Source organism: Psilocybe cubensis (genome assembly GCF_017499595.1).
Source record: "Psilocybe cubensis strain MGC-MH-2018 chromosome Unknown contig4, whole genome shotgun sequence".
NCBI classification, from domain to species: Eukaryota; Fungi; Basidiomycota; class Agaricomycetes; order Agaricales; family Agrocybaceae; genus Psilocybe; species Psilocybe cubensis.
In genome coordinates this window covers 17,211-40,818 of record NW_025952842.1, presented here as the reverse complement: position 1 = coordinate 40,818, position 23,608 = coordinate 17,211, and the positions used below count along the sequence as shown (strand labels likewise).

General features: G+C 49.1%; 7 protein-coding genes across 7 annotated transcripts; 5 read left to right on the top strand and 2 right to left on the bottom strand.

The window, feature by feature from the left end:
• Positions 1–164: 164 nt before the first annotated feature.
• JR316_0013532 (uncharacterized protein) lies at positions 165–2,646 on the bottom strand (the record flags this gene model as incomplete). Its single annotated transcript, XM_047899122.1, has 3 exons — positions 165–799; positions 851–2,462; positions 2,521–2,646. 3 exons carry the CDS (start codon positions 2,644–2,646, stop codon positions 165–167), a joined length of 2,373 nt encoding a protein of 790 aa, XP_047741807.1.
• A 541-nt stretch (positions 2,647–3,187) lies between these two features.
• JR316_0013531 (uncharacterized protein) lies at positions 3,188–4,532 on the top strand (the record flags this gene model as incomplete). The annotated part of the gene is made up of 4 exons (XM_047899121.1): positions 3,188–3,296; positions 3,345–3,593; positions 3,823–4,262; positions 4,314–4,532. 4 exons carry the CDS (start codon positions 3,188–3,190, stop codon positions 4,530–4,532), a joined length of 1,017 nt encoding a protein of 338 aa, XP_047741806.1.
• Positions 4,533–4,932: 400 nt separating this feature from the next.
• On the top strand, positions 4,933–5,962 carry JR316_0013530 (uncharacterized protein; the record flags this gene model as incomplete). The annotated part of the gene is made up of 5 exons (XM_047899120.1): positions 4,933–5,005; positions 5,560–5,624; positions 5,676–5,751; positions 5,804–5,868; positions 5,921–5,962. 5 exons carry the CDS (start codon positions 4,933–4,935, stop codon positions 5,960–5,962), a joined length of 321 nt encoding a protein of 106 aa, XP_047741805.1.
• Positions 5,963–7,223: 1,261 nt separating this feature from the next.
• On the top strand, positions 7,224–7,828 carry JR316_0013529 (Ubiquitin-conjugating enzyme E2 2; the record flags this gene model as incomplete). The annotated part of the gene is made up of 2 exons (XM_047899119.1): positions 7,224–7,353; positions 7,401–7,828. 2 exons carry the CDS (start codon positions 7,224–7,226, stop codon positions 7,826–7,828), a joined length of 558 nt encoding a protein of 185 aa, XP_047741804.1.
• Positions 7,829–13,229: 5,401 nt separating this feature from the next.
• Positions 13,230–14,410, top strand: JR316_0013528 (uncharacterized protein; the record flags this gene model as incomplete). Its single annotated transcript, XM_047899118.1, has 5 exons — positions 13,230–13,252; positions 13,309–13,369; positions 13,685–13,758; positions 14,280–14,344; positions 14,397–14,410. 5 exons carry the CDS (start codon positions 13,230–13,232, stop codon positions 14,408–14,410), a joined length of 237 nt encoding a protein of 78 aa, XP_047741803.1.
• A 1,101-nt stretch (positions 14,411–15,511) lies between these two features.
• On the top strand, positions 15,512–16,140 carry JR316_0013527 (Ubiquitin-conjugating enzyme E2 2; the record flags this gene model as incomplete). Its single annotated transcript, XM_047899117.1, has 2 exons — positions 15,512–15,641; positions 15,689–16,140. The coding sequence occupies 2 exons, from the start codon at positions 15,512–15,514 to the stop codon at positions 16,138–16,140; spliced, it is 582 nt and encodes a 193-aa protein (XP_047741802.1).
• A 732-nt stretch (positions 16,141–16,872) lies between these two features.
• Positions 16,873–17,348, bottom strand: JR316_0013526 (uncharacterized protein; the record flags this gene model as incomplete). The annotated part of the gene is made up of 5 exons (XM_047899116.1): positions 16,873–16,887; positions 16,912–17,045; positions 17,101–17,143; positions 17,198–17,260; positions 17,337–17,348. The coding sequence occupies 5 exons, from the start codon at positions 17,346–17,348 to the stop codon at positions 16,873–16,875; spliced, it is 267 nt and encodes an 88-aa protein (XP_047741801.1).
• Positions 17,349–23,608: the final 6,260 nt, after the last annotated feature.

Here is a 23,608-nt window from a genome sequence, read left to right as displayed (position 1 = left end):
ATAGGGCAAATATACTATGTGAGGCAGAATAGAAAATGAAGTGATTGGTCAAGCAAAAAAACACCAAGTAGGAATGCCCAAGAGACAAGAAGAAAAGACCAATGAAATATAGCACAGGAAAAGAAAGTAGGTAACATACATAAAAAAACACACCCAACCTGTGATTACTTTTTGGAGGCCCTTCCTCTGGGTTTTTTGGGGGAAGGTAGCGTCTCTGGCTCCTCAGCTGCTTTGCGCTTTCCGCTTCTTCCAGCACGAGTCCTCGTCGCCGCATTGGACACCTTGGGGTCCACCTTTTCCTTCCCTTTTTGCTTTGCCTTCCCTTTCACCTTCTCAGCGGGTGCCTCGTCATCGCTTGGCTCAGGGGATGACAGATCAGAGGATCTATGATCCTCATTGATCTTGTCCATCTCGACATCTTTCGGCAGGTGGTCTGGCGCTGGGGGCATGGGTGACGGCGGCTCTTCATGGCCCGGACTCGGCGGCAAGTTGGATCCCGCGGTTGATCCAACTTCGCGATTTTGACGCGGTGGTGACATGGGGCCCGGTGGTGATGGAGGTGCCGACGATCCAACTTCACGATTTTGAAGTGGTGGCGATATGGGCTCAGGAGGCGGCAGGGGTGGAGACGACGGCGAATTTGAAGATGCCAGAGAAGAAAATCGAGGAGGAGCCGGGGAAGCAGGAGGTGGGGAAGCAGGAGGCGGAGAGGGAGGGGCTGGGGAGGGAGGGGCTGGGGAAGCAGGAGGCGGGGAGGGAGGGGCCGGGGAAGGAGAAGGAGGCCGGGGAGTAGGTGATGCTGAGTGTGAGGGTTAAGCAGACTTGTAGCTGGCAGAGTGGACAGACTTACCATGTTTGCCCTCTAGCCTCATTTCACCTAACTTCGACTCCATACTCTTCATCACCTTCTCCATTGACTCCATTTGAGCTTTCTGCCTCTCAGAAAGCTGAGTCAAACTTGTGACTCTGGCATGGAGCGAGGTAAGGCTGCTATGGAGAGCAGCATTCTCCTCACCCACCTCACCCAGCTTGGCGTAGAGTTGCACCAGCAACTCCCCAACATCCTTTGGAACTGGAAGTTCCCCCTTCTTCCCTTGTCCGGGAAGATCAGATCCCGCCGTCTTCTCGGCACGCAAAATCTCCGTGTACTCCACAATTGGAGTCGTCAAAGTCATCCCAGGCGGCTTAACGGATCGTCCCGGGAACAAGTCGCACTTGGTCTTGTTGCGACGGCACAAGACACAAGCCCGAGAGTACTGAGGGATCGAAGTCGATCCCTCAGTGGCAAACCCAACGATGGTTTGCCCCCTTTCCATCTTGCATCTCCTCTTCCTTGCTTGGCAGGCCTTGCAGGAAGGAGTGACGGTGACGAGGTTTTTCTTCTGGTCTTCAGCCTCTGAGCGACGGCGTGCCTTCTTGAGGGGAGCCTCGTTGTCCTCTCCTCCTTCCTCCTCGCTATCCTCACCCTCACCCTCACCCTCACCTTCATCTTCACTTCGGTCCGTATCCGTCCCGATGGTGGACTTCGACTTGGAAGCAGGCTTTTTCCTGCTGCTGCTGGCCTTCGGCGGAGCAGACGTCTCCGGCTTTGCAGGTGTCTTTCGGGCTGATTTTCGGACCCGCGGCTCGCTTTCACTCCCGGAGGAGATGACTGTTGGAGGCGGGGCTTTGCCTTTGCCCTTGTCGACCTTTGAAGGGCGCATAGTGTCGGCTCCGGAGCCTTCCGCACTGGAATCTACGGTCGGCTTGGATTTTTTCTCCGTCCTGCTTCGTTTTTTTGGGTGGGTCTTCATCTCCTCCCTCTCCCTCTCCCTCTCCCTCTCCCTCTCCTCCCTCTCCCTCTGCCTCTCCCTCTTCTCCTTCTCCTCCCTCTCCCTCTCCCTCTCCTCCCTCTCCCTCTGCCTCTTCTCCCTCTCCTCCCTCTCCCTCTCCCTCTCCCTCTCCCTCTCCCTCTTCTCCTTCTCCTCCCTCTCCCTCTGCCGCTTTTCCTTCTCCTCCCTCTCCCTTTGCCGCTTTTCCTTCTCCTCCTTCTCCCTCTGCCGCTTCTCTTTTTCCTCCTTTGCTCTCTGCTGCCTTTCCCTCTCCTTCTCCTCCCTCTCCCTCTCCCTCTCCCTCTCCCGCTTTGCCTCCCTCTCTTTCTCCTCCCTCTCCTTCTTCTCTTTTTCCTCCTTCTCCTGCCTCCTCTTTTCCTTCTCGCGCTCTCTTTCCTGTTCCTTCTCCTCCATCTCATTGGCCTTGGTTTTACTTTTTCCCTCTTTTTCCTTTCGCTTTTTGCTCTCTCTGGCGTATTTATCGAAGTTCTCCATTTGTTTGCGGAGCTCCGCAAAGTCGACGACAAATTCGCGTACAGTTCGACCTTGGTTGTCAGAACCGTCGCGGCACGCCTTGTTGATGATGGGGCCGATGTAGTCGAAAAGCCGATAGGCTTTGGGATTGCGGGTGTGGAGGGGGAACACCTTGGCCTATTGAGGTGTAACAATGTAAGTTATGTTTTTCTGTGATGTGGAGTCTGTTACTTACCAGTTCTGTCCACAGCACCTCGATTCTTGACCCAAAAATCTTCTCGCCGGCGTCGATGGAGGAACGAGCCATGTTCTCCCAGTGTTCAACATCGGTCTTGAGGGATGCGGAGGAGGTGGAAGCCATGGTATAGATCGAAGGTCGCGTGATGGGTTCGAAAGTCGCGTGGATGAGAGGAGAGACGCGTAGACGAAGCGCGTAGAGTGAGTGGAAGTGTCAAGGTTAGAAGTAAAAAAAAAAGTCCGAAGTCCAAAATTGAACATGTCCGAAATTGGACTTCAACACAAACAAGTGCAATCATAAGTCAGGTGATTGCACGACAACTTATACAGCAAAAATGTGCGAAGTTCGCATTCACACGGCATGCATTGCTCCGATCAGGTGAGCATATTTCACGGAGCACAGTGTTCCGCGATAACATTTCACGGGACGGTAGCCATGGTCCGATATATAATCAACCTGGGTCCGATATATATAATCAACCTGGCCAGTTGAAATTGGGATTGGAATGCCTACTTCTTCCCCTCATAACCTTGTCATTGACACCACCTCTCTAGACAGGCTTACTTATTTACTCGACCAACTGAAAAAGCCTCCTCCAAAGAAGATCAGTAAGTAATCCTACTGCAATCTACCTGAGCGGTAGTGAAAATCCCCTGCAGTTACAATGCCCACCCAATCAAATCCAGACAGCTCAGATCACAAACATAGCACACCCACAATATATGCCATTGATCCTAATAATTTTCCCGAAATATCACCCCCTTCTGCTACAAGTAAGATGTTCTTTTCATAATATATGATTGACTCTCACCTATCCACAGACACATCCGATGAGGAGAGTTCGGGAAGTGATGAATCTTCCGATGATGGTTCGGGAAGTAATGACTCCCCCGATGACGGTTCGGGTGACAACAAATCCTCCGGTACCGGTTCGGGAGATGATGAATCTTCCAACAACGGATCCGAATCTGCCGATGAACAAACTATACCTTTGAATGATAAGGGCAAAGGAAAGCAAAAGGTCAACCTCGCAGTAAATGATAACTCTTTTGTTCCACCCCCAGATTTCGGTATGTCTTGACAACACCTTTGAATGGATCTGCTGAAAATACTCTGAATATGAAGATTCCAATTCTGAGAGAGACTCATCCTCTCCTATTGAAGAAGTACAGACACACCTTGCTGTAAATGATTCTTCATTTGTACCTCCTCCCCCACCCTTGGGCAAGTTAACTTTACTTTACTAAGTGTAATTTCTCTGACTGCATCTCTGAATTCTACTAGATGTCATTGATTTAGATTCCTCCAGTGAGGATGCCCAATCTGTCGTGGCAATGCAAACTTCCCGATCTTCGGCGCAGTTTCTTGCGCCGAAGCCTTCAGCAACTATCTCCTCCGCCATAACGGCGGCTTCCTCTTCCACCGAACTACAGATCAATGAGCCTACCGCGGAGGAAACTCCCACTGTTCCCACCATTACTCCCATTATTTCCTACACATCTGTTGTAGATTCCATTATCCTCGAGTCTCGTCCTATGGTATCGACTGAGAGAAAGGGTGGACGCTACTCCCCACCCCCCGAGGCATGCCATCTTCTACTTCGAAATCCCTATTTCAGGACATACGGTAGACCTGACCCCATGGGAAGTTATCCAAGCGGTAGCCCTCCAACAGCTAAGGAAATTGAGTATGATGAGGTAAAGGAAAGGACAAGCTACTTCAATCCACCTTTTCTTTTTGTATGTTTCTAAGCTTTTATTATTGGCAAGACATCTGACTTGTATTTCTAGAACTATACAGAGCAGCAGCTTCGCCAATCTCATGACAAAATCAAGCATACCAGGTTGGGAGATAACAGTTACCTCAACAAAGCTACTACACTAAAGAATCTCACCCTCAATCAACTGCAAACTCAAATTTTGTACAGCAATGCTTTGAGCGAGATTGACGATGGAATAGCTATTGTAGAGAATGACCTTGAGACATTGATAAAGTATAGCCCCGCGTAGACAAATAAATGTATTTTGTGGTTTCTAATTTACAGGAGCAAAATGTGTCGGTAGACCACAGAGCCGTTGTCGGTAAAGCTGCTTCCCGTCATCAGTTTCGGGGCAAAATGCTTTGGGAAACCACGGAGCCGGTGTCGGCAAGGCTGTACTTCCCGCAAGCAGTCGGCTCCGAATTTTGCCGTGATGCGCAGACGGGTCAAATATGACGGTCCGTCATGGGCCAGCGAGGGGGCCATTTATCTATAAATGGCCCGTGTGGCAAGGGCTAAATTAGCCGTTCCAGCTGGACCGTAGGGGACGGGCTATTTTTAGTTTAGTACTTATTGTAAATCACTCCGTATGTTACGTTAATTCATCATTTTTAAATATATCGTAAGGTACGTAATTATACAACTGTCCTATGTGGGCCTTAGATATTGCTCTGACACGACGTATCGACGTCCGGCGAGCGGGATTGGACCTCTGGTCTTCAGGTATGTGTGTATTACTTTTATGATATGTACTCACACTGACCTTGACCTCAGATTTGCTCTGACACAACGTATCGACGTCCGCCGAGTGGGATTGGATGTCTGGGTGACCCCGATTTGCTCTGACATGACGTATCGACGTCCGCCAAGCGGGGTTGGACCTCTGGTGTACAGGTATGTGTGGTTTACTTTTATTTAATGTACAGAGACTGACTCTGACTCTAGACTTTGACACGACGTATCGCCGTCCGCTGACCGGGATTGGACCTCTGGTGCATAGGTATGTGTGTTTTAGTTTTATTTAATGTACAAAGACTGACCTTGACCCTAGATTCGCTTTGACACAATGTATCGACGTCCGCCGACCGAGTGTGGGGATCTAAAACCCGTGGTATGTGTACTTCGACATGCTTTGCATTAATTAAAGCTGACCGTGACCCTAGATTTTGCTTTGACATGATGTATCGACGTCCGCCGACCGAGTGTGAGGATCTACACCAAGTGGTAAGTGTACTTCAACTTGGTTTGCATTAATTATCACTGACCCGTGACCCTAGATTTTGCCTTGACACGACGTATCGCCGTCCGCCGAGCAGGCGTTGTTAGCTGTGTGCCCGTTGAGGTATGTATGTATGGCATTCATTTATTGGATTTTTACTGACCTTGGCTCTAGATTTACCTTGAGACCATATATCGACGTCCGACGAGCAGGATGGGGCATCTGCACGAGTGCTTTGACACGATAGTTGGTACGTGGGCTTGATTTTACTTTCCCTAAACTACTGCTAACTTTGACTCTAGAAATTTCTTACAAGCAAAAACCCTCGACGCTATGTATTTCCGTCCGTCGAGCGAGATTCGGAATGGTAAGTCTGTAGAATTGTACTTTGAATAGACTGTGACTGACTTTGATTGTAGTTGACACCGATGCCGCCTGCTGCCGTTGCATCCATTGAATGACAAAAACTTTACCAAGTAAGTTGTATTCTGAATCTCTCGCAGACTTGTATTTATCTAGAAACCTGCTTAGGTATGTTTTCGGAGCTTTACGGTAGGGCTATGGACTTGCCCCACTGACTTTTTATGCCCCTTCCCGCTGTTTCTGCTACTAACCCACCATGTGTCGGGGGACCTCACCCCGTCACTTTGTTTCTCTGCCCTTCGGGGGAGGGGAAACCCTTGAAGTTTGTTACCAGAAGAGGGTTGGACATTGTGGACAAGGCTCTTTTTTTCAGTTATAAATAGATTTTGCCTTTTTTGGTTAGAATTTTACAAAAGTGTGTTCTTAAAATACAAAAAATGTCCTGCTTTGTCTCTGTCATTGAGAATTGTTGCGCTCAGAGTAAGCATCCCTGAGACATCGAGAGTCGTTGTGCTATACCCTGTGGTTCTCGAGATACGCTACACAGTGCAAATCTCAACGCATTGGAACGCGGGAGTTGGGTTGAGTCAGGGGTGCCGGTGTGATGTTTGCATAGCGCGTGTGTGCATGTGTGGGCTGATGGACGCGGACACGGTAGAGGCCAAACAGGCACGAGCGCGTCGGGTCCGGTGGTCCGCACTTTGCACTTTGCAGTGTGTGGTATGCTTACCAGACCGTAGGCGAGGGCAAAGTCAAATCACAGTGATACGTTGACTACTTTGAAGATTGTAGCAGGCGGCGGGGGCAATCAGGACACAGCGCAATGGGTGCGGGGAATCGAACAAGCGCCGTTGCGAGTGAAAGAGCGTCCTCATCGTTCAGGGCAACCGTTGTGGATGAATGAAATACTTACAACGACAAAGTCAACTTGCGGCATTTCGGCAGAGTGATTGTTGTTGCTATTGTTTGTTTCCAGATTAGATGCGGCGGAGTCAGGTCACGGTCAGTGGGCGTGACATGAGGAGGCCTGCCACTGCCACTGCTTCTGAGTTAGACTGACTTGCTTGTTTCTTCATACCAGCCGCCTGAGACGACTTTACGCTTGCATATACGCACGTACAAAGGTATGTTTTGAGGGTGGTTTGGTAGGGGAAGATACAATTAAAGTTGGGTTTGCAGGTTTTACAATCCATATCGCATACCATCATTAGAATACCGCATACCACATACGAGACGACGTGTACGACGACAGTCGCAGTGCCCTCATTAACAGCACGCGATTCAGACACGACCACACCTCCCTCTCTCGCTTTAACCAAAGCCACCCGAATTACTTGACCCAATCTTACTCAGCAAACAATGTCGACGAACTGCAAGAAACGGCTCATCCGGGACTTCAAGCGCCTCTCGTCCGACCCGCCAGGCGGGATCTCGGGCAGTCCGCTCCCCGACAATATTATGCTCTGGAACGCTGTCATCTTCGGGCCAGGTGCGTTTCCTCTCCCCACTCACCCCCAGCCACTCACCTATCAACAGGCGACACCCCCTTCGAAGACGGCACATTCAAGCTCCTCCTCACATTCGACGAGTCCTACCCCAACAAACCGCCCACCGTCAAATTCCTCTCGCGGATGTTCCACCCCAACGTCTACGCGAACAGCGAGCTCTGCCTCGACATCCTGCAAAACCGGTGGTCGCCCACATACGACGTCGCGGCGATATTGACGAGTATACAGAGCTTGCTGCATGATCCGAACCCGAATAGCCCGGCGAATGCGGAGGCGGCGCAGTTGTATAGGGAAAATATGAAGGAGTATGTGAGGAGGGTCAAGGTGACGGTTGAGGAGAGTTGGTTGGATCCGGAGGAGGGGGGGTTGGGGGAGAATGAGGGAGAGCAGGCGGGGGAGGGAGGGGAGCCGATGGAGGGACAGCACGCGGGCGGAGCTGCGTCTCAGCGTGTTTGAAGGCGAATGCACGGGAGCAGGCAATCAGGCAGCGGCTCCCGCTATGAATCGACATTGCCCGTATATGGGACATACGCGTCGATACGAATGCCCTTGCCTGCTGTTATCCTTTCCATCAGCACCACCCTATCAACAACGCGTTATACCCCAGTCACAACTGTTCAGAACACGAGTCACGTACCTTGCTGCGGCGTTCCCGACTCGCATTCAACAGGAGTGCCGCCTGGGATATTGGAGAGCCAGATTTTAGGGTAGCGCAGACCTGCAATGTACATCTCAGGTAAGTTTGACATGACTCGCGTTGAACAACGGGTCAACTAACCTGCAATGGCATCCTTAGGACACCGACTAGGCACCTCCCTCCACATCTCCACGGTATATGCGGCCGATGCGAAACCACGGCAACACCACAACCTGTACTTGTGTGTGGTCATTCCAAGTCATTCCCTACTAACATCTCAGCGTACTCACACATCCACCACATCACCACCGCGTCCAGTCCATTCCCCAATCGCGTACTGGAATCCGCAGCAAGGCGGGCTGTCAAGGGGCGATTCACAACGAGCGGAGCGCATGTGTCGAGCTGCACCGGTTGAACGGATGTAGGCCTTTGAATAGATTGGGGGTGCTCTGTGTGTCTAGGTCAGGTTAGTTCAGGCTGGTTCACGGTGAACGACACGACAACTTACTTTTGCATAGGTCTCATTGTTCCCTGCCCCCCAATCGATACGGCCTTGGTATTGGGTGGTCAATCACGGGCGGTCTGACGAACAAAGCATGCACTCACTTTCGACAGCGTTTCCGCCGCTCGGGAACACGGATTCAAGGTCGTTCTGCGTGTCCAGGTCAGTCAGCAGTGTTCCATGTTGAATAGCTTGTTTACTTACTCCGTCCTCAAGCTCGCTGAGCAGGCGCAGGTCTTGATGCAGCGGTTGTCAATCACAGGCGGTTGCTGACGAGTGTGGACTGACTTACAGTTTCGACGACGTGTCCGACTCTTGGGAACACACATGCAAGGTTCTGCGTGTCCAGGTCAGTCAACAATGATACCCGTCGAATAATGCATTTACTTACCCCGTCCTCAAGCTCGCTGAGCACGCGCATTCGAGTCCCGCGTCGTCTCGATGGCGTGGCAACCTGCAGAGAAAGGCGGTTTGGCGGAGTGTGATGCGAAAACAAATGTTAGAGGCTCACCGTGCGCTGCCCTCGATGCCCCGGTCGACATGCCAGCGTGGCATTTATGGCGCGTCGCCGACTCCGACCTCTACCTCCCAGATCCTCTACTCGTCGTCAAACGTGTTCCTGCGAAGGGAGGGTCAGACGTGGCGCAGCTCAGGGGAGGGATGGGGAATACTCACGGCGTCGTGGGCACGTTGACTCGTACCGGTGCGTTCCCGTCCATTGGCAGTGCAGTGCGAGTGTAGGATGTTGGAGAGGGGCGGGCTGACAAGGGCATTGAGCGGAGAGCGGGAGAAGAGAATGTGAGAAGAGGAGAGGAGAGGGGATGAGGAAAAAAGCCCGTTAGTCCGTGTCCTTTTTATACACCTGCTGCCCCTGTACGTCCATAACGTTACGTCTTTGCAATGTTTTTTTTTTGTGTCTTTCTCTCGGTTCGCGGTTCATCGGTATAGTTGCTAGTGCGTTTACGCAATGTGCTATTGATCGAATGGGTTTGTTATCTGTTTCGTGTTGGAGGTATTGTTGTGTTGCTTTGAATTTACATTGGTGTCCGAGATGTGAGATTCAAATTCAAATCGTTTTTGGTTTGCGGCTCACAGAACTTTAGACTCGAGTATCATCTACCTTGCATCAAGTGAATTCCAACTCGTATCGTAGATCGTCAACACACATTCACCCATGCATTAATCGAATTGCATAAACTAGTAATTGACTCGGGAACAGCAAACGTACGTACGCATACCCGTTATCTCTCCAATGGTTTGTTCTGATTTCGCGTTGCAACACAGGCATTCTAATTCTTCTCAAATGAGACGCCGCTTTTTAGTTGGTTTACGCAATTTGGATTTGAATACCGTTCCGGAGCCGAAGAGCCAGGAAAACGTATTGGGATGAGGTGATTTTGCGATTTTGGGGAGGAGGAGGGGGTTCTTGGGTGTGTATCGGGTCAACGCTCTGTCTTTGTGTGTGGAATATCTAGGATTTTGTTTCGTGAAGAATGTACTTTAAGACAATGTTAGTGGTGCAGAGCAATGCTGGTGTCCGTTTGTTGAAGATGGTAATAGTACTTTTGTGCGTTTCTGTGTTTTCTTGTCTTGATGTGAAATCCGACTTGCACAAACTTTCGTCGACGTTCAGACTTGGTTCCAACGTTCACTCACTTTCAGTTCGATTACTCAGGGGCTCCTATGCACCATTACAACCCCCCCAATGTACGTATTCCATCGAATTTGCATTAAAACAACGTATAACGTCTCTCGGACTCTACAGAATGCTTCTTCTTCTACTGGCAGAAAAAATTCAGTAATCGCCGTTAGTACGTTACGTTAGGATAGCCGAGGGGTCTGGAGCTAGTGGGCGTGCAGGGGTGAAGAGAAAGAAGGTGGTTGGAATGAGGTTGAATGGAGATTCGGACGAGGAGGAGGAGTGTTGTGTCCGGTGAGTTGGGTTTGCGATGTTGGAGTTTTGGAGTCGAAGAATGGGCTGTATGGTATAGGGGTGAGTGTATCATGCGTGTTAGTGGTCCACCATCGTGTGTTTGGTGCGTTTATTTGTTGTATTTGCGATTCAACGCTTTCGGCGCTTAAGGGTTCATCGCTGCAAATCTTTGAAATTTCCACTTTGTACTTACTCAGGTAAGCATAAATATGAATATATACCCCTATTTTAAACAGTACTGTAGCATCTGAATACCTCAAAACGGCCCAATTCGCAAATGTACGTTTCCTAAAGCGAATTTGAACAACGACATCACATACACGCATAAACTCAATTGTAGGTTCCCTGATGTACTTTCAAGCTTTACCCCATACACACCTAACCCATATCACCCAGTAAAAGCACCCCAACCCGCTTAAAACGCGCAAACGACGCAGAATCGCATGCCACGTACATATCCTCCCTCGAGACGCATTACACTGCAACTCATTTCTGTCCTGCTTCTAGGTCTCGGAACGCTCCGTGCCGCAGCCGAGTAGTCTTATGCTAGTGGGGATGATGCCCCGAAATGAAAGGAAGCAGTGGAAATGGGCTGGAATGCGGATTGGGGGCCGGAGGAGGTACGTGAGTGTGAGGTTGTGGACTTGACGGTTCGTTGACGAGATATGTGAGTGTATGTATGTCTTATAGTGTACTCTGAGATATGTATGGTATGCGAGGTGTGTCTATAGAGCATTGGAATCGATGTGTTTTGCTAATTTACAGTCTGCGTGAAGCTGTTTGCTTGGGCGCTTAACATCTGTGGCTTGAAATGTTACCCGTACTCTTAGTTTACTGCATTCGTCATGACGTATACACATTATAGATTATCTAGGTAGTCATTATCGATCTTCACGGTGATTTCAAAGCCTCGCAAACGCTTGTTTTTGTGTTTGAATCTCTCCTGAGATGCCCCGGATGTATTTTTGATTATCTCAACTTCACGCTGCCAAAGGACCTACAAACACGCTTGGCGTGGGATATACTACATTATACAGTACCCAGAAAGCCCTGAAACCTCGAAAAAGTGATAAACGGCGCGGGAACGGCTGCCACGTATGTGTGTTCTGCAGCACATTCATATTGGTTGCTCAGTTTTGCGAGCTTCCGGCTGTCGTTACCGACTAGTCTAGACTAGCCTATTCTTGGAAGCGAGGTATATGAGACGGTTGCAACGCGCTAGAATGACGAATCGGGAGACGAGGAGGTATCCGCGCCGTGGTTGACATGCGAATTTGAACTGGGGAAATGTTGGAATGAAGGTGAGTTGTCACCGTAAATCACCTCCTGAATGTCTACGTTGAGGTCATAGCACGTCTACACAAGCAAAAGGTGAGATAACAAATGCGGTACGTCAGAGTACTGGCCTTGACGTTGTTGCATAGATGTGTTTTCGGGCGCACTCGAATATAGCAACTCCCGATTATCTGACGCGCTAGTCTCAAAGTCAAATGGAACGGAACACTTCAAAATAGTGGGTTACGAGTAAGACGAGATGTATCGATAGAGTGGGATGTCGGCTTTGGCACGCACCTGCGTTTGAAGGAAGTGTCTAATTTTCGAATGATTCCGTCACCCGTGAGATTAGTAACCAGGACTCAAAGGACGTACTGTTGTAAACATATCCGAAATACCAACATCTCTCGCAAAGTCGAACCAACTGTTGTTGTCGTGAATGACGTCGACTCGGAACGGAGGTGAAAAATAGACTTTACAGTCGAATTTGTGTTCCTGAGATGCAAACTAAACCTAGAGTGGAATGATGACGCACCTGTGGGGAATTAGGGCAGGGTCCTAATGAACACGCGTAGATCGTGATCCTGTGGGCGATTTGTCGTAGATTTAACGATTAGTTAAACGAGGCTAGAGCGTCGGAAGTTGTGATCTCGTTCCTGGGCTTGTGAACGCCGGCGAGCCGATGTTGTAATACCAAGTGCCAGCGCATCGTGTGTACAGAGTCAGCGGCAGCGCATCCTGTGCACAGAGTCAGCGTCAGCGCATTGTGTGCGCAGACTCTGTAGCGTTAGCGTAAGCACATCGTTTGCGCAGAGTCTGCAGCATCAGCGTCAGCGCATCCTGTGCAGAGTGTCTGAATGTGATGACATAGCTTTCGAATTGACCGGTCTGCAGCAAGTAATCCCAAAAAATACTTTGGGGAGAAGATAACGCTATTACTGCATTGAAATCAGAGCTAGATGTGCTGTAGAAATTGAAACGAGGACCTTTACCAAAGATTAGTACGTGGTATTACAAAATGGCGTAACAATTTTCACTTGATAGGAGTGAGGTTTTTTACTGCACGGGACATGAATTTGAGCCAATTGCGACTTGGCGAGTGAGTTTTGTGCCTTGTGGTGCACTGTGGCTTGATATTCCACGTTTGAGGGAGTGGAGAAAGGGATGTAAAGGTCTCCTATTATGCAAAGTTATGGCATGAGGAAATATTCGGAAGCGAAGCTAGTAAAAATGATGAAGCTAGAAAGAAGTGTTGCTACGTGACTGAGAGCGGGCTTTGAAAAAGTTTGGGGTGAAAAAGGTATAAAGAGAACTCTGATATTGGGTTTTTTTTATCCATCTACTTTGTACCCATGCTGTCAGTATGGTGGTGTGCTACCCCTCTCGACATGGAATTGCTTCGACACTATATATCGTGTTCCGCCGACCTGGTATGTGCTGTGATGTTTGTTGAAGAAGTGAGACTGACTTTGATCCAAGGATTTATGCCCTGTTAACATAGCCCGACGCTATGTATCGCGTTCCGGCGAGCTGGTAAGTTGTGTATCATTTATTTACCAAACGGAGACTGATTTTATCCCAAGATTTAGTCCTGACACGACGTATCGCCGTCCGCCGAGCGCGCCTGTTACCTGCCTCCTCACTATTGTGGTAAGTGTGCTGTAGCATTCGTTGAACAAGTTGTGACTAACCCTGGCCTTAGATATTGCTCTGACACGACGTATCGACGTCCGGCGAGCGGGATTGGACCTCTGGTCTTCAGGTATGTGTGTATTACTTTTATGATATGTACTCACACTGACCTTGACCTCAGATTTGCTCTGACACAACGTATCGACGTCCGCCGAGTGGGATTGGATGTCTGGGTGACCCCGATTTGCTCTGACATGACGTATCGACGTCCGCCAAGCGGGGTTGGACCTCTGGTGTACAGGTATGTGTGGTTTACTTTTATTTAATGTACAGAGACTGACTCTGACTCTAGACTTTGACACGACGTATCGCCGTCCGCTGACCGGGATTGGACCTCTGGTGCATAGGTATGTGTGTTTTAGTTTTATTTAATGTACAAAGACTGACCTTGACCCTAGATTCGCTTTGACACAATGTATCGACGTCCGCCGACCGAGTGTGGGGATCTAAAACCCGTGGTATGTGTACTTCGACATGCTTTGCATTAATTAAAGCTGACCGTGACCCTAGATTTTGCTTTGACATGATGTATCGACGTCCGCCGACCGAGTGTGAGGATCTACACCAAGTGGTAAGTGTACTTCAACTTGGTTTGCATTAATTATCACTGACCCGTGACCCTAGATTTTGCCTTGACACGACGTATCGCCGTCCGCCGAGCAGGCGTTGTTAGCTGTGTGCCCGTTGAGGTATGTATGTATGGCATTCATTTATTGGATTTTTACTGACCTTGGCTCTAGATTTACCTTGAGACCATATATCGACGTCCGACGAGCAGGATGGGGCATCTGCACGAGTGCTTTGACACGATAGTTGGTACGTGGGCTTGATTTTACTTTCCCTAAACTACTGATAACTTTTACTCTAGAAATTTATTACAAGCAAAAACCCTCGACGCTATGTATTTCCGTCCGTCGAGCGAGATTCGGAATGGTAAGTCTGTAGAATTGTACTTTGAATAGACTCTGACTGACTTTGATTGTAGTTGGCATGATTTAACGCCATCTGTATCCATTTGACTCGGCGGTCCGAAAACACCATCCGTTGTTTTCACTACACGAGTATTCTCTCGCCGACTTGTATTTCTCACCTTGTATGCTACTAACCCACCTTGTGTCGGGGTACCTCACCCCGTCACTTTGTTTCTCTGCCCTTCGGGGGAGGGGAAACCCTTGAAGTTTGTTACCAGAAGAGGGTTGGAAGTTTTGAACAAGGCTGTTTTTTTCAGTTATAAATAGATTTTGCCTGTTTTGGTTAGAATTTTACGAAATTCATTACAATCATGACGAATAGAGTGCATTGAATAAACCATGATATCACGAGAATTGTCCCGTCGATCAGTAAATAGTAAACACGCAGCATCATGACAAACCTTGAAGGCACTGGGGTAAACAATATTTCAAGTACACAATAGGCACAACAAAAATATATTGCAAAGCTGCGGTAAACTCATGAGTACGGTGGTAAATGGATGTAGTTGGAGGCGCAATTGCGATTGCGTCCGCGTCGGGTGGTCTACATAGAACTGGTAGTGTATAGCGTGTGATGCGTGTTGTCATAGTTGAGCGGCGACGGGCGACTGTATGTTGATGACTTGTCGATCGTGGTTACAGTATGCGACGAGCGCGATTACCCGGGAGCGGAAGGACTCGGCGGGGCAGGGGCGGGGAATCAAACAAGCGCAGTTGCGAGTGAAAGAGCGTCCTCATCGTTCAGGGCAACCGTTGTGGATGAATGAAATACTTACAACGACAAAGTCAACTTGCGGCATTTCGGCAGAGTGATTGTTGTTGCTATTGTTTGTTTCCAGATTAGATGCAGCGGAGTCAGGTCACGGTCAGTGGGCGTGACATGAGGAGGCCTGCCACTGCCACTGCTTCTGAGTTGGACTGACTTGCTTGTTTCTTCATACCAGCCGCCTGAGACGACTTTACGCTTGCATATACGCACGTACAAAGGTGGTTTGGTACAGGAAGATACAATTAACGCAGGTTCTACAATCCATATCGCATCATAACATACCCATTGGCATTAGCATACCGCATACCACACCACTACACCAGCACACCGACTTACTTGACCCATCTTACTCAGCAAGCAATGTCGACGAACTGCAAGAAACGGCTGATCCGGGACTTTAAGCGCCTCTCGTCCGACCCGCCAGGCGGGATCTCGGGCAGTCCGCTCCCCGACAATATTATGCTCTGGAACGCTGTCATCTTCGGCCCAGGTGCGTTTCCTCTCCCCACTCACCCCCAGCCACTCACCTATCAACAGGCGACACCCCCTTCGAAGACGGCACATTCAAGCTCCTCCTCACATTCGACGAGTCCTACCCAAACAAACCCCCCACCGTCAAATTCCTCTCGCGGATGTTCCACCCCAACGTCTACGCGAACGGCGAGCTCTGCCTCGACATCCTGCAGAACCGGTGGTCGCCGACGTACGACGTCGCGGCGATACTGACGAGTATACAGAGCTTGCTGCATGATCCGAACCCGAATAGCCCGGCGAATGCGGAGGCGGCACAGTTGTATAGGGAGAATATGAAGGAGTATGTGAGGAGGGTCAAGGTGACGGTTGAGGAGAGTTGGTTGGATCCGGAGGAGGGGGGTTTGGGCGAGGGTGAGGGGGAGGGAGGGGAGGTGGAGATGGACGAGGTTGATAGGGAGGGAGGAGAGCCGATGGAGGGACAGCACGCGGGCGGAGCTGCGTCTCAGCGTGTTTGAAGGCGAATGCAGGCAGCGGCTCCCGCTATGAATCGACATTGCCCGTATATGGGACATACGCGTCGATACGAATGCCCTTGCCCGTCGATCCCCTTTCCATCAGCACCACCCTATCAACAACGCGTTATTCTCCCAGTCACAACTGTTCAGAACACGAGTCACGTACCTTGCTGCGGCGTTCCCGACTTGTATTCAACAGGAGTGCCGCCTGGGATATTGGAGAGCCAGATTTTAGGGTAGCGCAGACCTGCAATGTACATCTCAGGTAAGTTTGACATGACTCGCATCGAGCAATGGGTCGACTTACCAGCATTGATATCCCCAAGGACGTTGACTAGGCCCCTGCCTCCGATGCGAAACGATGCCTACACCACGGCTGTAGTCTCTGGCGACGACGGCATGGTCAGTCCAAGCCATTCCCGACTAACATTCCAGTGTACTCACGCATCCATCACATCACCACCGCGTCCAGTCCATTCCCCGATCGCGTACTGGAATCAGCAGCAAGGCGGGATGACAAGGCGGGGTTCACAGCGAACCGAGCGCGCGTTTCGATTCCATCGGTCAACAACGGATTGCTTGGACTGGATTGAGGGCAGCTGGTCTAGCACAGATACTCTGCGTGTCCAGGTCAGTTCAGCCTGATTCACGGTGAGCGGTACGTCAACTTACTTTTGCATAGGTTCGGGTGTTCTCTGACAGCGAATCAATTCAGCCCTGTGGTAGAGGTGGTCAATCACGGGCGGTCTGACGAACAAAACATGGACTCACCCTTTCGACAGCGTGTCCGCCGCTCGGGAACACGGATTCAAGGTCGTTCTGCGTGTCCAGGTCAGTCAGCGGTGTTCCATGTTGAATAGCTTGTTTACTTACTCCGTCCTCAAGCTCGCTGAGCAGGCCCAGGTCTTGATGTAGGGGTGGTCAATCACGGGCGGTATGACGAATAAAGCGCGGACTCACTTTCGACAGCGTGTCCGCCGCTCGGGAACACGGATTCAAGGTTCTGCGTGTCCAGATCAGTCAACAATGATACACGTTGAATAATGCATTTACTTACCTCGTCCTCAAGCTCGCTGAGCAGGCGCATTCGAGTCCCGCGTCGTCTCGATGGCGTGGCAACCTGTAGAAAAAGGCGGAGTTGTGGAGTGTGATGCGAAAATGAATGTTGGAAGCTCACCGTGCGCTGCCCTCAATACCCCGGGCGACATGCCAACGTGGCATTTATGGTGCGTCGCTGACTTCGACCTCTACCTCCCAGATCCTCTACTCGTCGTCAAACGTGTTCCTGCGAAGGGAAGGGTCAGACGTGGCGCAGCTAGGGGAGGGATGGGGAATACTCACGGCGTCGTGGGCACGTTGACTCGTACCGGTGCGTTCCCGTCCATTGGCAGTGCAGTGCAAGTGTAGGATATCGGGGAGGGGCGGGCTGACAAGGGCGTTGAGCGGAGAGCGGGAGAAGAGAATGTGAGAAGAGGAGAGGAGAGGGGATGAGGAAAAAAGCCCGTTAGTCCGTGTCCTTTTTATACACCTGCTGCCCCTGTACGTCCATAACGTTACGTCTTTGCAAGGTTTTTTTTTTCGTGTCTTTCTCTCGGTTCGCGGTTCATCGGTATAGTTGCTAGTGCAGTTACGCAATGTGCTATTGATCGAACAGGTTTGTTATTTGTTTCGTTTTTGACTGGTAATGCAGTGGTACTTTGAATTTACATTGGTGTCCGAGATGTGAGATCCAAATTCAAATCGTTTTTGGTTTGCGGCTCACAGATCTTAAGACTCGAGTATCATCCACTCTTGCATCAAGTGCATTCCAACCCGTATCGTAGATCGTCAACACACATTCACCATGTGTTAACTGAATTGCATAAACTAGTAATCGACTCGGGAACAGCAAACGTACGTACGCATACCCGTTATCTCTCCAATGGTTTGTTCTGATTTCGCATTGCAACACAGGCATTCTAATTCTTCTCAAATGAGACGCCGCTTTTTAGTTGGTTTACGCAATTTGGATTCGAATAGGATAGGCGGTGGAGACCCGTTCCGGAGCCGAAGAGCCAGGAAAACGTATTGGGATGAGGTGATTTTACGATTTTGGGGAGGAGGAGGGGGTTCTTGGTGTGTATCGGGTCAACGCTCTGTCTTTGTGTGTGGAATATCGAGGGTTTGGTCTCCTGAAGGATGTACTTTAAGATAATGTTAGTGGTGCAGAGCGATGCCGGTGTCTTTTTGTTGAAGATGGTAATGGTACTTTCGTGCGTTTCTGTGTTTTCTTGTCTTGATGTGAAATCCGACTTGCACAAACTTTCCTTGACGTTCAGACTTGGCTCAAACGTTCACTCACTTTCAGTTCGATTACTCAGGGGCTCCTATGCACCATTCCAACCCCCCCAATGTACGTATTCCATCGAATTTGCATTAAAACAACGTATAACGTCTCTCGGACTCTACAGAATGCTTCTTCTTCTACTGGCAAAAAAAAAGAAAAATTCAGTAATCGCCGTTAGTACGTTACGTTAGGATAGCCGAGGGGTCTGGAGCTAGTGGTCGTGCAGGGATAGAGAAAGAAGACGTTTGGAATGAGGTTGAATGGAGATTCGGATGAGGAGGAGCAGTGTTGTGTCCGGTGAGTTGGGTTTGCAATGTTGGAGTTTTGGAGTCGAAGAATGGGCTGTATGGTATAGGGGTGAGTGTGTTAAGCCTGTTATTGATCCACCGTTGTGTGCTTGGTGCGTTTATTCGTGGTATTTGTGATTCAACGCTTTCGGCGCTTAAGAGGTATCACTACGAATCTTTGAAATTTCCACTTCGTACTTACTCTGGTAAGCATAAATATGAATATATACCCCTATTTTAAACAGTACTGTAGCATCTGAATACCTCAAAACGGCCCAATTCGCAAATGTACGTTTCCTAAAGCGAATTTGAACAACGACATCACATACACGCATACACTGAATTGTAGGCTCCCTGACGTACTCTCAAGCTTTACCCCATACACATCTAACCCATATCACCCAGTAAAAGCACCCCAACCCGCTTAAAACGCGCAAACGACGCAGAATCGCATGCCACGTACGTATCCTCCCTCGAGACGCATTACACTGCAACTCATTTCTGTCCTGCTTCTAGGCCTCGGAACGCTCCGTGCCGCAGCCGAGTAGTCTTATGCTAGTGGGGATGATGCCCCGAAATGAAAGGAAGCAGTGGAAATGGGCTGGAATGCGGATTTGGGGCCGGAGGAGGTACGTGAGTGTGAGGTTGTGGAGTTGGTGGTTCGTTGACGAGATATGTGAGTTTATGTATGTCTTATAGTGTACTCTGAGATATGTATGGTATGCGAGGTGTGTCTGTAGAGCATTGGAATCGATGTATTTTGCTCATTTACAGTATGCGTGAAGCTGTTTGCTTGGGCGCTTAACATCTGTGGTTACCCATCCTCTTAGTTTACTTCATTTGTCATCATAATTACACAGTGTATATTATCTAGGTAGCCATTATCTATATTCACGGTGATTTCAAAGCCTCGCAAACGCTTGTTTTTGTGTTTGAATCTCTCCTGAGATGCCCCGGATGTATTTTTGATTATCTCAACTTCACGCTGCCAAACGACCTACAAACACGCTTGGCGTGGGATACACTACATTAGACAGTACCCAGAAAGCCCTGAAACCTCAAAAAAGTGATAAACGGCGCGGGAACGGCTGCCACGTATGTGTGTTCTGCAGATGGTTGCTCAGTTGTGCGAGCTTCCGGCTGTCGTTACCGACTAGTCTAGGCAATTTGGACTAGCCTATTCTTGGAAGCGAGGTAAATGAGACGGTTCCAACGCGCTGGAATGACGAATCGGGAGACGAGGAGGTATCCGCGCCGTGGTTTATGCGAATTTGAACTGGGGATATGTTGGAATGAAGGTGAGTTCTCACCGTAAATCACCTCCTGAATGTCTACGTTGAGGTCATAGCACGTCTACACAAGCAAAAGGTGAGATAACGAATGCGGTGCGTCAGATTACTTGCCTTGACGTTGTCGCATAGATGTGTTTTCGGGCGCACTCGAATCTAGCAACTCTGCGCTAGTCCGTTTCATTCAAAGTCAACGGGAACGGAAGACTACAAAGGAGCGGCTTACGGGCAAGACGAGATGTGTCGGTCCAGTGGGTTGTCGGCTTCGACACGCACCTGCGTTTGAAGGAAGTGTCTAATTTTCGAGTGATTTCGTAACCCGTGAGAATAGCGGCAACAAGAACTCGCAGGACGTACTGTGATAAATATATCCGAAATTCCAACATCTCTCGCAAAGTCGAACCAATTGTTGTTGTCGTGAATGACGTCGACTCGGAACGGAGGTGAAAATTAGACTTTACAGTCGACTTTGTGTTCCTGAGATGCAAACTAAACCTAGAGTGGAATGATGACGCACCTGTGGGGAATTAGGGCAGGGTCCTAATGAACACGCGTAGATCGCGATCCTGTGGGCGATTTGTCGTAGATTTAACGATTAGTTAAACGAGGCTAGAGCGTCGGAAGTTGTGATCTCGTTCCTGGGCTTGTGAACGCCGGCGAGCCGATGTTGTAATACCAAGTGCCAGCGCATCGTGTGTACAGAGTCAGCGGCAGCGCATCCTGTGCACAGAGTCAGCGTCAGCGCATTGTGTGCGCAGACTCTGTAGCGTTAGCGTAAGCACATCGTTTGCGCAGAGTCTGCAGCATCAGCGTCAGCGCATCCTGTGCAGAGTGTCTGAATGTGATGACATAGCTTTCGAATTGACCGGTCTGCAGCAAGTAATCCCAAAAAATACTTTGGGGAGAAGATAACGCTATTACTGCATTGAAATCAGAGCTAGATGTGCTGTAGAAATTGAAACGAGGACCTTTACCAAAGATTAGTACGTGGTATTACAAAATGGCGTAACAATTTTCACTTGATAGGAGTGAGGTTTTTTACTGCACGGGACATGAATTTGAGCCAATTGCGACTTGGCGAGTGAGTTTTGTGCCTTGTGGTGCACTGTGGCTTGATATTCCACGTTTGAGGGAGTGGAGAAAGGGATGTAAAGGTCTCCTATTATGCAAAGTTATGGCATGAGGAAATATTCGGAAGCGAAGCTAGTAAAAATGATGAAGCTAGAAAGAAGTGTTGCTACGTGACTGAGAGCGGGCTTTGAAAAAGTTTGGGGTGAAAAAGGTATAAAGAGAACTCTGATATTGGGTTTTTTTTATCCATCTACTTTGTACCCATGCTGTCAGTATGGTGGTGTGCTACCCCTCTCGACATGGAATTGCTTCGACACTATATATCGTGTTCCGCCGACCTGGTATGTGCTGTGATGTTTGTTGAAGAAGTGAGACTGACTTTGATCCAAGGATTTATGCCCTGTTAACATAGCCCGACGCTATGTATCGCGTTCCGGCGAGCTGGTAAGTTGTGTACCATTCATTTACTACACGGAGACTGATTTTATCCTAAGATTTTGTCCTGACACGACGTATCGCCGTCCGCCGAGCGCGCCTGTTACCTGCCTTCACAATGTTGTGGTAAGTGTGCTGTAGCATTCGGTGAATGAGTTGTGACTAACCCTGGCCTTAGATATTGCTCTGACACGACGTATCTCCGTCCGCCGAGCGGGATCGAACCTCTGGTCTTCAGGTATGTGTGTTTTAGTTTTATTTAATGTACACAGACTGACCTTTAGTCCAGATTTGCTCTGCCACAACGTATCAACGTCCGCCGAGTGGGATTGGACGTCTGGGTGACCCCGATTTGCTCTGACATGACGTATCGACGTCCGCCGAGCGGGGTTGGACCTCTGGTGTACAGGTATGTGTGGTTTACTTTTATTTAATGTACAGAGACTGACCTTGACCCTAGATTCGCTTTAACACAATGTATCGACGTCCGCCGACCAAGTGTGAGGATCTAAAACCCGTGGTATGTGTACTTTAACATGCTTTGCATTAATTAAAGCTGACCGTGACCCTAGATTTTGCTTTGACACGACGTATTGACGTCCGCCGACCGAGTGTGGGGATCTACACCAAGTGGTAAGTGTACTTCAACTTGCTTTGCATTAATTAATGCTGACCATGACCCTAGATTTTGCCTTGACATGATGTATCGCCGTCCGCCGAGTGGGGGTGTTAGGTGCCTCGCCAGCCTGTGTGCCCGTTGAGCTGCGTTGAGGTATGTATGTATGACATTCATTCATCGGATTTTTACTGACCTTGGCTCTAGATTTAACTTGAGACCATATATCGACGTCCGCCGAGCAGGATGAGGCATCTGCACGAGTGCTTTGACACGATAGTTGGTACGTGGGCTTGATTTTACTTTCCCTAAACTACTGATAACTTTTACTCTAGAAATTTATTACAAGCAAAAACCCTCGACGCTATGTATTTCCGTCCGTCGAGCGAGATTCGGAATGGTAAGTCTGTAGAATTGTACTTTGAATAGACTCTGACTGACTTTGATTGTAGTTGGCATGATTTAACGCCATCTGTATCCATTTGACTCGGCGGTCCGAAAACACCATCCGTTGTTTTCACTACACGAGTATTCTCTCGCCGACTTGTATTTCTCACCTTGTATGCTACTAACCCACCTTGTGTCGGGGTACCTCACCCCGTCACTTTGTTTCTCTGCCCTTCGGGGGAGGGGAAACCCTTGAAGTTTGTTACCAGAAGAGGGTTGGAAGTTTTGAACAAGGCTGTTTTTTTCAGTTATAAATAGATTTTGCCTGTTTTGGTTAGAATTTTACGAAATTCATTACAATCATGACGAATAGAGTGCATTGAATAAACCATGATATCACGAGAATTGTCCCGTCGATCAGTAAATAGTAAACACGCAGCATCATGACAAACCTTGAAGGCACTGGGGTAAACAATATTTCAAGTACACAATAGGCACAACAAAAATATATTGCAAAGCTGCGGTAAACTCATGAGTACGGTGGTAAATGGATGTAGTTGGAGGCGCAATTGCGATTGCGTCCGCGTCGGGTGGTCTACATAGAACTGGTAGTGTATAGCGTGTGATGCGTGTTGTCATAGTTGAGCGGCGACGGGCGACTGTATGTTGATGACTTGTCGATCGTGGTTACAGTATGCGACGAGCGCGATTACCCGGGAGCGGAAGGACTCGGCGGGGCAGGGGCGGGGAATCAAACAAGCGCAGTTGCGAGTGAAAGAGCGTCCTCATCGTTCAGGGCAACCGTTGTGGATGAATGAAATACTTACAACGACAAAGTCAACTTGCGGCATTTCGGCAGAGTGATTGTTGTTGCTATTGTTTGTTTCCAGATTAGATGCAGCGGAGTCAGGTCACGGTCAGTGGGCGTGACATGAGGAGGCCTGCCACTGCCACTGCTTCTGAGTTGGACTGACTTGCTTGTTTCTTCATACCAGCCGCCTGAGACGACTTTACGCTTGCATATACGCACGTACAAAGGTGGTTTGGTACAGGAAGA